The 14,982-nt window shown below is 42.3% G+C and overlaps 1 protein-coding gene across 2 annotated transcripts; it reads left to right on the top strand.

Annotated features, from left to right (window-relative positions):
- The first annotated feature begins 115 nt into the window (after positions 1-115).
- Positions 116-14,413, top strand: mia3 (MIA SH3 domain ER export factor 3). Of its 2 annotated transcripts, XM_053444596.1 has the most exons (28): positions 116-325; positions 1,318-1,451; positions 1,549-1,635; positions 1,761-3,957; positions 4,671-5,093; positions 5,269-5,399; positions 7,800-7,931; positions 8,147-8,168; positions 8,265-8,353; positions 8,455-8,532; positions 8,699-8,809; positions 8,897-8,968; positions 9,057-9,161; positions 9,385-9,507; positions 9,588-9,675; positions 9,757-9,809; positions 9,900-9,990; positions 10,116-10,254; positions 10,438-10,600; positions 10,715-10,750; positions 10,849-10,916; positions 11,298-11,383; positions 11,584-11,697; positions 12,284-12,346; positions 12,432-12,478; positions 12,592-12,660; positions 13,082-13,484; positions 13,618-14,413. In XM_053444596.1, the coding sequence occupies exons 1-28, from the start codon at positions 205-207 to the stop codon at positions 13,875-13,877; spliced, it is 5,505 nt and encodes a 1,834-aa protein (XP_053300571.1). In that variant the 5' UTR covers positions 116-204; the 3' UTR covers positions 13,878-14,413. The 2 variants fall into 2 exon arrangements, with proteins under 2 accessions (XP_053300571.1, XP_053300572.1); XM_053444597.1 differs by lacking the exon at positions 12,592-12,660 and having other exon boundaries at positions 117-325.
- Positions 14,414-14,982: the final 569 nt, after the last annotated feature.

Here is a 14,982-nt window from a genome sequence, read left to right as displayed (position 1 = left end):
CACACACTGACACACTGAGTTTCTCTTTCCTCGCCACATCTCTTCCTCCTCCTGACTCCAGATCCCGAACATCCTGTGCGAAAGCCCCGGGAGCCTCCACCCACCCAGCCGGATCTGATGTGCTGACGTGTCGGCTCCTCTGCAGCCCACAGTGCTCATGCTCCAGCGGCCGAATCCGACACCGCCGACAACACAAGTGCCAGCATGGCAGCGAAGCACTTCTACCGACAGGGCTTTTTATTACTTTTATTCAATTTTATCTCGACCGCTGCCCTGGAGAAACGCTTCTCCGACCTGAAGAGATGCGCCGACGAGGAGTGCAGCAGTAAGTTGATCTGTGGTCGGATGGGACCTGGAGGGAGAGAGGCTCCATCTCCAGCCCCCACATCCCGTTGCACAGCCATAAACTGCGGCTTATCTCCCGACCTGTTGCCGGTCGACGTGTGCGGACATGACAGACCTTCCGCGGCTGTGTGTGATGCTAACGTAGCGATGCTCTGATGCTTTTAAACAAGGGGGGAGCTAGCGTTAGCAGTAGCCATTAGCTCGGGAAGGTTATTCGCTGTGTTGGCCGGTTGCCTGGCAGCTCGGGCCTGCGCAGCTAGCTGGATTAGCCACCGGCCGGTGCTAACGTAGAGGTGCTACATTGGTAAACAGTAGCTGCTAACACTGCTAGCTTCACTTGTTGTATTCCATGGTTTTAACTTGAATTAGCAAACTTCAAATGCAATTTTACTGTTGGGTCACGTGATGTTCAATTGTGAACAGCTGGTTTGAAACCAGCAGAGGAGAAGCCTGAGGTTGTCATCACCTTTTAAAATGTAAACAATGTTTACTACAACAACAAAAGGCATGTTTATGTGATGCTGAATCTACCAAGCTGGTGTAGTATCATCAGGGAGAGTTAGTGCTCAGCCATAAACCAATAAAGGCTGGGCCAGTAAATGATAAGATAAAGCAAAGTGGGGAAAGGTGGATAAGAAAGTCGGGTTTTCACTTTTCATTTTATGATCAGCAGTTATTCCCAGGAAACAAAATCTTGTGAAGGAAGGAAGAAGGAAAAGTATACACATCCATACAAAGTGAAGAAATACATTTAAAAAATATATATGAAAATAAACAAATCTGTATGACAATATTCTTACTTGTATATAAAAAACACTTGTTGGATCAATTGTTAAGCCATAGAATAGTTTAGCCATGTCTTTTCTATTCTTACGACCTAAGTTGCAGCCTTTAAAATTTGAAATGTTTGTGTTCTGTGTTTATTTTTTACAATTGTGGACCCTTCTAATTCTTCATACCCTGCTCTCCTAGTGCTGCTGTGTCGGGGGAAAGCATTGAGAGATTTCTCGCCACCGGATTGTCGCTTCCTTTCCTTTAAGAAATCCGAAACTATCTATGTTTACTACAAACTTGCAGGCAGAAGGACTGACATGTGGGCAGGAAGTGTGAGTATCCGTGATTGATAAGTTCTGCATATCACCTGGGTTGACCTATGCAGTTTTACTTATCCTCAACATGTTCTCCCCTGGTTTGTGTTTCTAGGTTGGAAATATGTTTGGCTATTTCCCAAAGGACCTTCTTGCAGTTAACCACCTTTATACAGATAAAGAAGTCGAACTTCCTGCAGAGGTATGAAGATATTATCTGGCTGACTGAATTCATTTTACTAGTTTGATGCTAACTTTCAAAATAAACTCCCCTGCATATAAATATATATATATATATTATAATTTTGTGTTTCCTCTTCTTTTCAGGAAACAGATTTTGTCTGTTTTGACAATGGATTTGATAAGTTTGACAATTATGACATAGATGTACTACTAGCCTCCTTAGTGGAGGAGAATAGCAGTGAAAGTAGGGGAACGTCTGACCAAATCCAAGAGGCAGAGGACACTCCAAAAGAAACACAGCCATATGAAGACGAAGAAGAAGGAGAAGAAGAAGAGCAGACTGAAAAACAAACTGAGCAGCAAGAGAATGTAGATCTTCTCGATCCTGATGATCAAAAGGCCTCTTTATCTGAGCTTGATGTGGAAAATGAATTGCCTCCTATAGAAGTAGAATTTGATACAGCAGTCACACCGGATTTTATTGAAACAGCCGTAGAAGTTGAGCAAGTAAAACTAAATGAGTCTGTTCTTGACAATGTTGTGTCAGAGAGGAGCGAACCCAAAGATACACTCCCAAACCCTGAAGTGGAATCTGTGGCCAAAGACGAGCTTGTTCCCGAAACGGAATCAGTCTCGGTTACTGAGGGAACGCAAATCCCAGAGTTGAAAACTACCCTGGGTTCAACTTTTGATGCCATCGTTACAGGTGAAGAAATCACTAAGAGAGTTACACCGTATGAAGAAGAAGAGGAAAACCAAGAGGTGGACGATAACTCCAAAGAAAACGTTGATGTTATAAAAGACACTCCATTACTGTCTTTCACTGAAAAAGCCATGAACACTCCAGCACCTGATTCCCTCCAGGAGCATGAAGCTCCTCCAGTAACACACAAAGATGAACCTCAAGCTGCTGAGGAGAAGAACATGTGGACGTCGCTCGGAGATGCAGTCTTTTCAGTTGTCACGGGGGGAGAGATGACAGCACAAGATGTGAATTCAGATGAAGATGATGATGAGGAGGACGACGAAGAGGAAGAAGAAGCTGCTGCAAAACCCACTGAGGATTTTGAGGAAACAAAAAAAGATGTCGAAGAACCACTGATTAAAGAATCTCCCAAAGAGCCTGAAATCATAGAGCAAGTTCTTCTAGATCCTCCTGGTTCCAGCTCTGTACAGACAGATAAAGAAACAATCAATGATCCTGAGGAACTTTTGTTGGATAGTGACGATGAGGGGGAAGTAGAAGTGATCGAACATGAGGAAGAAAAGGATGAAACATTAAAACCTTCAGCTGATGCACCACAGACACGACACCCGACAGGAGCAAAGAAATTATCAGATATTTTATTGTCACAAAGAGATACCTCTGCCAATAACGGAATAGAAAAATCTGAGATTAAAACAACAGATCAAACCATTAAGCACAAAGAAGAGAAAGTGCAGGAGGTGTCCAAAGATTCTGGAGTCATTGAAGACGTACAGGACAGTAGCATCGCAATGGAGAATAGACTGGATTTGGACAATGTGCCAGAAGAAAACAAGACAGAGGACGACCGTGTATTTGTCAGTAAAGAAACTGAAACTCATCAGATCCTTCCCAATGAAGAGTCGAGGGATTTAGAACTCGAAGACAACATCAAGCCAGCAGATGACAGCTTACCTGATCGGATGCATGAAGATTTATTGGCAGATCTTAAAAAGCATATCCGTCTACTAGATGTATCTGAACCAGAGATTCATGAGGAGCCACATACAAAGGAGCTGGAGGAAGAAATACCTGCAGAGCTGGAGGAAGAAATCGTTGTGGTGAAAGAAGAATTACTTGAAGATGAAAATGCACTCCCGTACGACCAATCAGATAACACAGACTCTGACAAACCTGCTCTTGAACCAGAAACTCGGGCCACTGCGTCGACTGTAGAGCCAGTGTACAGCGACAGCGTGATGAGACTGACGCTACTGCGAGAACGCTTCTCAGAAAAATACATGGCACGGTTCCAAAAGCTTCTGGGCCTCAAAAATCTCTTCAAAGTGGAAGCCATGTTCTCTGATCTGGACACAGAGCTGCAGGCCACCCGTCGGTCAGATTCAGATACAACGCAAGACATAGAAAGTGCTCTGGAGGAAATCCTGGAAGCCTCGGAAACCACCATCTTGGACGAGATTGAGAAGATGCTGGACGCACAGAATGCAAAAAATGTCCAGGACCCACATGAGGACACGAGTAGTGAGGATGAGGAGACTGAAATACTGGATGACTTCCAGGAGCTTGCCTTCAGTTTACGACAGAAGTATTCAACAGCCAGTGACAGCACACCTTTAGCAGCCGATATGGACCAGGGTAGGTTTTATTTGTTTTATTTTATGATTTCAATTCAGTATCCGGTATAGATCCAAGCTGTAGGTTAGACTCCCCTGTGATGGCTGCAGTCAGACTGATTTACATGTTCTATTCAAACAACAGATATAGGCCTTTCAAGTACAGGTATGCAGCTCTGAATTGTCTTTTCAGGCCCAGTGGGACCAGCATCTTGTTTCCTTAACTATCCCGGTTCAATCTACGTCCAGCTGCAGTTTACGCCTGGCAGTCAAAAGTGTTCTCAGTAACATACCAGGATTTAGTTTCACTTCCCTGCCAAGAGTGAATTGCAAGAATTCCTAGTACGGCAAGATACACATTAATGTTGGGCCAGGAAACCAGAGAAGATGGTGCACTGGTTATTTGATGTTCTTGTCCTACTTCTGAATCTATTCAGCTGCACTCAACTTGTTTGTTTTGCTGCTAACTTGAACATGCAGTCCCTTAGCTAGCTAGCTAATGTGAAACAGCAGCTATTTGAATCTTTGCCTGAAGGCTCACATTTTTTTAATACGTCTGTAATTACCAAGTAGAAAATCTTTACTCGCACATGTCATTAGGGATGCACAGACACAATCTGCTAGCTTGATCTTGGGGCGATAAAACCATAACAAATTATTGTTTATAATGTGCATAGTTAACCACGTCCCCCAAGTAACACCGTGCTGTTTCTGTTGTTTTTCTTTTTACTGTAGATGGACATGAATTGAATGTTACTGAGGAAACGCTCCACATTGTTCAGGAGGAGAAAGTTGACATTGTTCCTGAGGCGGAGAGAGAGCAAGAAAACATCACAGTAACAGATCGTGAGGAGAGAGCAGTAGAGACTGAGGAGGAAAAGGTTGACATTGTTCCTGAGGCGGAGAGAGAGCAGGAAAACATCACAGTAACAGATCGTGAGGAGAGAGCGGTAGAGACTGAGGTGGAGCAGATAGTTCTGGATGAGGTGAACTCTGGACCCGATGTCAGCGTGGAGGAGGATGGTGGACATTCTAATAAAAACAAAGACAATCAGCCAGGATTCAGTTCATCAGAAGACATGCAGAAGGTCCCTGAAGCCACTCTGGAAACTCCTTTAGACGTCGGCGTTGGTGTAGAGGTGGAGCCCTCGCCCCCAGGTTGGTAAAGTAGATGGCATTAGTCTTTTCCTTTTTTTTTGTCAAACAATAATTTGTTTTTGGACAAACCCGTACATTAGATCAGACATTTCTACTCAAGAATCAACCTCAATGGAGAATTTTCTCTTTCTCCAACGAGCACAAACTAAGTAATGAGTTAATTTTGTTCCCTCAGGATCTTTGGAGCCATTGGATCCAGTGTCTGAAATTAACGAAGCAGAAGTGGGATTATTCTCAACTGGATTATTTTACACGGGCTGCATCTTTTCTATCGCAAGCAGTAAAATTGTTGAGTGGACAACTGTGGTAAGTCTAAAATAATTACTCTACACAATGTATACACTAGCTCCGTCTGCTTATTTCTCGTTACTCCTGTTGTTTTTTATTTTTAACATTTTAATCCATTGACCCACTGCATCATATCTCATCACATTTGATCATATCCACGATAACAGGATGATGATTTTGAACAAAAGTGGGTCATCCATTCTGATAACCTCACATATTTCCAGGCTGCAAGAACACTCAGTATAAAAATTGTGTAACCGTGTAAAACCTAGACAACATTTTGTGTGCACTAGTTCCAGTTTCATGGGACATTTGTTTCACTTCCTCTAACATTGGGAGGTTGGGCTTGTTTCAACATTTTCACTGGTTTCCCAGGGAATATTAAAAAACTGATCTAGCGTAATTAGGGAACTAATTTCTATGAGTGTGTGAAATCTTAATTGAATGTAAGGAGACTGTTGGGCCTTGGTGCCATTCTAGTTTTCTTCAAAGTAGAAATAAACGAGTAATACTCCCTACAACTAAGTACCTTACCGGCCACTAGATGTTACACAGAACCGTCCTCGTACTCCTCTTAAAGGATGTCAGGGCACAACTTTTAAATGTAGATTGTTTTTAAAGAGAGGCAGAGTTGTCTGGTGTCTCCCATGTCAGTGAACGCACCACGGGCCTCCTCCCCCTCCTCCCGGTGGAGGCTGAAGTTCATCAGTGATCAACACAGTGAGCTTCCTCCAGACCCCAGCTCCTCCACAGCTCCACCAGCGGCTCTCATTTCACCGCAGAGAGCCACGGAATCACCGCAAGACTCATACCGGGACACCTGCAACCCGCTGTCAAACTAGTTTAGCTTTTTAATCGCGTTTCAATCGCTTTTTAGCTACTGACACTTAGCCTCCTGCTAAGCTAGCACCTCCAGTTTGTCGGCTTTTCTGTTGTTTCTGTGGTTGCGGTGAATGGGATCCGACGACTCACCTTTGGCTTAGTTTAACCACCTGCCTCTTTTATCAACTATCGTCCCTGTGTGTAAAGACTTGCTTTTTTTGTTTATCTATAACACACCACGGGGCTTTAACCGGTAACGTTAGCCTAGCTTAGGGAGCTAACGCGCTAGCAGCGGAGCTAGCAACCTGTCAAACTAGCATAGCGTCGTTGAGGCTTGTTTTTGTTTTGAAACGCTGAAGATGGAGAGCGACGCCTTTGCGGTTCGACCTGTGATGGAGCTGGATCATGTTTACGTGTTTTTTCTCAAGCAGCTGCAACATGTAAGTGGGAGAAACGGAGCCGATCCAGCAGCTGCTCAAGTGTTTATTATGCTAACCCGACCTGATGACGTGTTCATCAGCACCGATGGGAACTGACTGAAAATCCAACTACTTATTTACGAATTCTCCAAAACTCCCTGGAGTCAATACTTTCTCAATAAGTGTGCTTGATAGAAAATTACTTTTATTTTCAAAAGTAGTTTATTAGTCATTTCCTCTGGATGGATCAGAGTTTTAATACCTTCTAAAACACCATGATTACACATTCACACTTGTGCACCATTATGATGAAACACTTGCAACTGGCACACAGTGTTTAAGACAACGTGTTGATCCTCAGTGAGGTGTAGAAATATATTTGTAGTCTCTTCACCACACAGTGTGTTTGTTCCAGTCTGAGTTGCCACATGCTCGGCTCAAAGGTTCTCTGTGGCTGCAGCATCCACCGAGCTCATGACTGGAAGGTCACGAAAAAAAACTTTATTATCAGTGGTTTTGCGTTAATATTATGATCTGATTTGCTCATTGATACAAGTTGGAGGTGCCTCCGTCTTTTGGGCAGCAAGCAGCCATTTTTCTGATTGCAGACATAAACTGTAAAATCAACCACATCTTGAAGAAATGTGTGAAAGCAGAAATTGGTTTCCTGTGCTGCAGTAACCTGTCGTAGTACGTTTGGTGTTGTAATGGTTGCGGTAGTTACTGGCAGGAAACTTTTGGGCTGATTAGTTTTGTAACCCGAGACAGTTTTTGTGTTTATTTCTACTAAAATGAGATTTCAGCAGTCCGAGTTGTGCTATAAGGACATAACTTTGTTTCATGTTAATCCTCTGATACTGTGGTAGCTTGTCTTCTCAGTTGTGTGATTTGACTAAAGAATCACGCTTGATTTTGGTTAATGAATACCCAGAAGCTCTGTGTAGGGGTGCATGTAAATATTGCAAGTCAGTTCGAGTCAGCAGACTTGATGTATTGACTTATTGTTATTTATATTACATTTTATGATGCAAACGTATGTCTCATCACATTATAGTTATATTAATTAAAAGTGCTTTACTTCCCTGTAGCTTATTAAACGTACCATCTGTGTTTGTGCTCTTTTCCTCCCTCCTGATCGGATTGCTCAAACGCTGTGGTTGTTGTTCTGTCTCTTCAGATGATTTCACTTCTGCCAGACGAGTGGAAGCCGGGGGAGACATTGTACGGATGTCCCTGGCAAGCGGTGGTCTTCACTGCTTTGGTTGGAGTTGTGTCCTTCACCATCTTCTTCTGGAGAACTGTGTTGGCAGTAAGTGTTGAGAATGTTGCTATTATTATTACAATGTTTTGTTTTAATAAGGTTTAAATGTTTTTTTTCCACCAGAACTTAACTTTGATTGGATATAATTTCCTTCTCTGGATCACTGTTGAACTATTTACACACAATCCCTCTACATATGTGGTGACAGTGCTGTGAAAGTATTATTAAACCGTGTTGACTTAATGCTTTTCTAACTCTTTTAGGTCAAAAACAGAGAATACCTTGGTAAGATTTTACATATTTTCTTTTTGTCACAAAATGCATTTGGTATAAAACCTGACTCATGACCTAAAGTTCCTTGTATTGCTCTTTTGTGTAAAGTGGATGAAAAAAGGCTCACAGAGCAAATCCAGGCTCTCAAAAAAGAGAAGGACGATTCTCTCGCCAAGATGTCTGAGCTCCAGAAGCAGGTGAGCTACAAGAAAAAACGTGATGAGATATCTATGAGCTACTTTGGGAAATGATTTTGTTATTGTTTCAAATTTATTAATTGTTTATTCCCTTCTTTAAGACTGAGAATCTGAAAGAGCATCAAAAGCAGTCAAAGGAAACAGTCGGTTCTACAATGAAAAGGATACAACAGCTCGAGGTAAGTGCAAACGAACGTTGGATTTGTTTTTCCATTTTGTTTGGTATGTTTTTATTTAAAATTAAGGTTTCTGTATCTTTAACTGGTTTATAGATGTTGAGTGTTATTGGGACAACAAATAAAATCTTAATTTTTAACTGATGTTTATCTCATTAACTTTGTGCAGAGTAAAGTTTTGGAGGCGGAATCACGAAATAAGCGGATGGCTGATGAAAATTACTCATATGTAAAACAACTCGAAGAGGAGCGGACACACTCTAAGGAATATGAAACCAGGGTAATTGTTGAACACTCTTTTCCTTCCTGGTATCATTTGAACCGTCCTCTGAAACTTGTGATGTTTTAATCGTCTTTTCTTAAACAGATCGAGAAACTGGAGAAGTCAAATGAGAAGCTGCAGCTCAGCAGGAAAAAGATCCAGGAAACGCTCTCGAGGGTACAGATCATTTTCACATTACACTTTAGGATTATTAAAAGTTTTGGGTTTCATTACATCTAATAATTTGTTTTTATTTCCTCCACAGACTTCTGTTCTCCTCGATGAAGCCAAGATTCGTGAAGATGCAAGAAAAGTTCAGCACCAATGTCTTGGGAAAGATTACGCAGCACTCAAAGAAGAGAACAAGACGGTGAGAAAACCTGCAGCCTTGTTGAATATTTGATGATCAGTTAGACTCATTCATTTGTTATCTCAGTCAGATTTTGTTAACATACAATTTCACTTTATTTTTTAGATTGTCCCTTTTTTTTTTTACAGGCTACTTCTTTGTTTCTAAATGTAAATGAATACTTCCTCAGCTAAAACTCTTTACATTAAATTAATTTAGTAACTGCTCTTGTCGATTGTTGCAGTGTAAGATGACTATAAAGAGCTGGGAGGACAAACACAAGGAGCTGAGTGAGCAGATTAAAAGTTATCAAAAGTCCCAGAAAGAGCTGGAGGACTCTGTGGTGCTCAAAGATCACAACGTGGAGGTCAGTCTGGGGTTTTGATTTTCCTTGATCCTTAACTCCCATCAACTTGGCTCACTCAACACAAAAATGTTTCCTCGCAGGTGCTGTCTGAACTTCTGGCAGATTTAGACGCTTGCGAGCTACAAAAAGGTGAAACCAAAGTTTTAGCCAATGGTGAAATAGCATCTGGTGAGTCCACAATGCAAACTATTTCATGTTAAAGTTGTGTATATATTTGTTTGTGTTTAATGGACTTTCTGTGTCTTACAGATAAGAAAACAATAGTCAAGAACAGAATCAAACAGATGATGGATGTTTCCCGGGTAAGACGTCAAATTAACAATAAAACTCAGTGTAGTTGATGTTTATTTCAGTTGTTTTTTTTTAACGTCATTTACACAATTTATTCCCAGGTGCAGACCACTCTCACAGTAGTTGAAGAAGAGCGCGATCGCTTCATGACTAAACTACTGAACGAAGAAACAATGAGAAAGTCCCTGGAAGGTGTGTAGATCATGTTGGAAATGCAGGAAAACAAAACTGTGTATACTTGTTTATATATATATGCTGTGTTTATTTGACTTTCTCTGTGCGTCTCACTAAACATGTTGTTTTGTATTTTGTAAAAGAACAACACCAGGAGCTGGAACATTCAATTGCAACTTTAAAAAGCGACAAGAGCCATGTTGAAAACCAGTTCAAGATCCTCCAGCAGAAAAATGAAATCATGGTTGAAATGTACCAACAGAAGGAAAATGCTCTGCAGCAGTAAGTTATTTAATAATAATAAAGCACACTATCCAAAAAAACATTTCTTCAGTATTATATCTGACTTGTTGTTTCACCATTATGATTTTGAAGAATAAGCTCAACTGGTCACGTGCCTTTTTCAAATGTAAAAGATGTTTGTGGTCGCCGTGTTCAAATACGCGTGTTTCTGTGGCTTCGCAGGAAATTGACGAAGGAGGAGCTGGAGCGACGCAGCAAAGAGAACATGCTCTCGGAGGTGGGAGGAAAAGCTGTGGAGGCCGAGGAGCAGGTCAAAGTTTTGAGGCACCGCATTAATGAAATGGAGGACCAGATGAAGAAGACGGAGGACGTCTACAAAGAGCAGGTAGACTCTTCATCCATTCTGAAATGAGCCGGTACAGAGAATATAACCTTACTGAGACCTGAGCCCTGACTGATGTCTTTTTCTAATTGTATTCTTTGTCTTTTTTTTTTTTAGATAAAAGAGCAGGAAAATAAAACTCACTCAAACTGGGTATGTTCTCCCAAATGCCAAATTACTGCACATGCATATTAAAGCCTCACTAAGATTAATACTTTTTAGTTGTTTATCGATTCTTTAATTGTCTCCAGGTGAATGCCCGGAATGCAGAGAGAGCTCTGAGTCAGGAGAAGCTTGAATCATCAAAGCTCCGTGAAAAGTAAGAGTTGGCCGAGTTTACAAAAGAAACATTTGGAGATTTGACAGTGACAGTTCGACTGTTTGGAAAATGGTTAGTCTGCCAAGTTCACATTTCAGGACTTGCTGTCTTGTGAGTCTTCCGGTCATTGAGTTCACGATGGACTGACGACAGGGGCTCTCACTCACTACACAATCTTTGACCAGAAGAACTAGTGTGTCCATTCTCTGTAGTTGTCACAGACTCTTTTAGATATTCAACTGCGTGTCTTGAAGAGTTTGGTTCAGATCTGGGGCTTTTGTTGTCGCGTTCCAAAAAGTGTCAGCAACTGGAAAATGAGGCTAATCATGGTGTTGACCGAACAAGGCATTATTTGCATCTAACTGAGTTTTTTCTTCTCAGGTTGGCTGTTTTATCGTCGCAGCTGAACGAGCGTCGTGCTCCTCTCTTCAGACCAAACCCTGGACAAGCTGCAGTTCCTCGCCAAGGTAAACAAACCACACACTTTACAGCTACACGATAAATCACTATGAATAAATGAGGAGCAGGATTTCAAATCGTCTCACTTGTCTCTTCACCGGACTCGACTCTGAGAACCCTGCGAGGACGACCTCTTCGTGGCACAGACTGTGATGTATTGCGAGCCGTTTCTTTTCCTTTTTGTAAATGGATGGTTTGGTCGTAACAGGTGACTCATACGGGCCCTCTCCTGTGAGCGGGGGTGCACCTTCCCCTCCAATAATGATAGAGGGTCCCAGACGCCCTCCCTCTGCCCCTGTGGGGCGAAGAATTGACCCGTATGGTGAGTCCCCATGGACTACGTCACCCTCTTTGTAACCAGCGCGGGACGTCATCCCTTTGCTTCTCTTGTTTTTTCCACTTTTGATTTTATTCTTTGCAGTTCTTTCACCTTCAATTCTTCCTTTTTTTATTTCTTGCCAGTGTTTTGCATCCTGCATCTTCCTGGTCACTCTGCCACCAACTCTTCTGCCTGCTCTCATTTTAATGTCAAAATTAGTTCCTCAAGACTTTTCTATTTCTGCTGTTAAATTTAAATCCACCTCTTGTGTTTCTAAGGGCCCTGAAAACCTTAAGTAATGGGATCCTACATCAAAACAGTTTTGATGATGCACATTAACAATTGTTTAACATGTATACTTTGATTGCTGTGTATTAGTCATGAATTCAATTTGAAAGCAAGTTTTTCAGGGGCTTTAAATCATCAGCAATGCTCTGTTCCCTCACTTCCTCTTGAAGTACCGACGATCAGTTCTTTTCCCGCTTCAAACTTATATTTATTCTTTCTCTGTGTCCTCCCTGGAAACTCATTATCCACAGTGCTGAGGGTTTCTATACTTCATCACAACTTATTTTTCGTCTCTCCTCAGGCTCTCGACCTCCATCAGATCCTCACGGTCGTTACTCTGAGCACAAACACGGCTCTGGGATGGGTATGTCTCCTGAGGTCTCTGTATCTGGAAAGCTTCATCACGGCTTTTAATCTGCTTTTAACGCCGCTGTTTGTTTCTCTTTCAGACCTGATGGGTCCCCGCAGCTCCTCGCCCTCCAACATGGATGGACCCGTAAGTCATTTTCTAAACAAATCAGACATTTATTCAATACCTGAAGGCCTTCTGTCTATAGCCTCGAGGTTCCTGTCTACATGTCCGATTTGTATGTCCCAATTCTGAAACAGACACAAGCTGTAGATCCACAGGTTAAAGCAGAGACTCAGGCTGAGGCCTCCACAGAGAGTCCAGAGCCAGTGAGTATAGAGGCCGCTCGGTGCACGTGCTCGGGGTGAAGTGAACACAATCACTCCGCCTCCTCTCCCCCTGGAGCTGGATTTGAATTTGGGAAGAGATTAATGGCATTTTGCATCACTGGGGCCGGGCTAACCTTCTGGGCTGATTTGTGTTTCCCCTGTTCTCACGGCACTAAACGAAATCAGTGATTCTTTTCATCAAGACTGAACGTGAGCTGCCGTGTGTTGTTGCTAAGTGTGTGTCAGAGGTCAATCAAGGTGTGTGGTTACTGGTTGTGTGATATGGCCTTGGTTAAATCCACTGATGGAAGTAAACTGGTTTGTGGATCTCCTAACTGCACGACTAAAATTTTAAAGCATCTTGAAATCTCGTGGAATCACAGCACCTTTTAATTTTCTGCCATCGTTTGTATTTAATCAGGGACCTGGATCCTTCATAGCGTCTCCAATCAGGGACTCGCCTGGTCCCATGATCCAAGGACATCCACCTGGGCCTGGACCCCATGACCCGCTCCACCCTCCCGGACCCCATATCCGCCTGCCACCACCCGGGCCTTACAGACACCCGCGGCCCGGCCCTTACCACCTGCCGCCTGGTCCTCTTCCTCCAAACCTCCCTCCTCTTCACGGGCCTCCACTACCAGCTAATGGACACCCAGGTATGCCTGGACCAATGGGAGGAGACTTTGGGCCTCGCCCCGCCAACGGACACGCGTTCCACCCCAGGCCCGGCCCAGGTCATCTCATGGATCCTAGGGGTCCACTACCACCGCATTTCCGTCCTCCTCCGCCTCATCACTTTGGACCAATGCCTCCACCACACGGTGCGTTCAACTCATCAAAGATTTGTGTTCTTATAGGGTAGTTTATAAATCATGAATTCTGTTTGACTTTACAGTTTATTACAATATTCTACATCTTGAGAAGAGTGACAAGCTGTCTTTAATATGTTTACAGGTGTCCGAGGGCCCATTGGACCACGTCCACCTTTCCATCCTGACATGCGCTTCCCAGGACCACGTGACCACATCAATCCTCCAATGGACCTGCCCCCAGGTGTCCAGCCCCATCCTGCACATCCTGGTGATGCTTTCCGTCAGGCGCCCCCCCATGCCCTCCACAACTCAGCGGGCGCTCCCAGCGGCCCTGGGCTCGACCCGCGCGTGAGGCCAGAGGCCCCACAGGACTCAGCAAGGCCAGCAATGGCCCAGCCTTAAAAATGCCAGCTGCGGCAGAGAACTTGAATTCCTCATTACCCCCAAACGCATCACGTCACAAACCAGATCCAGTCCTAACAAAGGTTATGATTATTTTGCATATTTCAATTAATGAAATCAAATACAAAATATAAAACTGCAAAGATGTTTATTTAAAAAAACAACAACATGGCTTTGGTATTAAAACAAGAAGTATGTCTGAAATTGATTTAAGATGAAAGGGTTGCCACTGTTCTAAAGAACTTATTGTGCAATAACAGTTTATGAAATGCCAGAAACTTTCATTTGTGTTTATCTTTTAGAAAAATGGTAGTGATTTTTTTTTTTTTTTTAAGGGGCAAATTGTTTAAAATGTCATTTCCTGTGGAAATTATTTTACGAAAAGGAAAAAAGGCCTCTAGCATTTCAGGAAAAGCACAATTTCCCCAAAGCTGTTGCTTTAGAACGAACTGTAAAGCAATGTGTAATTTGATGGCCAGATGTATAACTTATTTTACTATGTTGGTAGAACTTTATTAATAAAGAATGGGAAAGTAGTCAGTGTCTTGTTATCAACTGGTCACAGTTCCCTTAAAGAGGATGTGTTTTTACACATGCTCCATATTACAAAGACGGGGGGAAAATAAGGCATACATCTGCTCTGCTCCTGAGATAATGGCAATTTATTTTGGAAAAATGATCTTTTGTTAAATCGTTCAAATGCTTTGACTTCCACAAATTCAAATCCATGTGTCTCCACTGTGCTGGGATTCAGACACACAACTATTGAGCTGTGTATTTTAGAACCTGCCCATTATTCATTCAAAGGTTTATTTATTCATTCATAAAATCATGGAAGTTACTGTACTGTCTTAATCAAAAGCTGGAACAAATACCCATTTACTATAATCAAAACTATTTAATGTGGAATATATTGGTTTTATTATTTAAATTTGTTTATTTCCTATATTTCATAAGCACTTTGTTAATTAGGATGATCAGGTCATTGTTAGTTGATTTAAACCAGTATAAATACTGAGAGCAGAAATACATTGAGAAATAAACCTTTAATATTTTATTGTAATAAGGATCCTCAGCAGTCTGTCATGTTTCCAGTCTTACCACT

The sequence above is a fragment of the Pleuronectes platessa genome, chromosome 17 (genome assembly GCF_947347685.1).
Source record: "Pleuronectes platessa chromosome 17, fPlePla1.1, whole genome shotgun sequence".
Classification (NCBI taxonomy): domain Eukaryota; kingdom Metazoa; phylum Chordata; class Actinopteri; order Pleuronectiformes; family Pleuronectidae; genus Pleuronectes; species Pleuronectes platessa.
The sequence above is the reverse complement of the archived record's forward strand: the minus strand, read 5'-3'. Positions and strand labels throughout refer to the sequence as shown.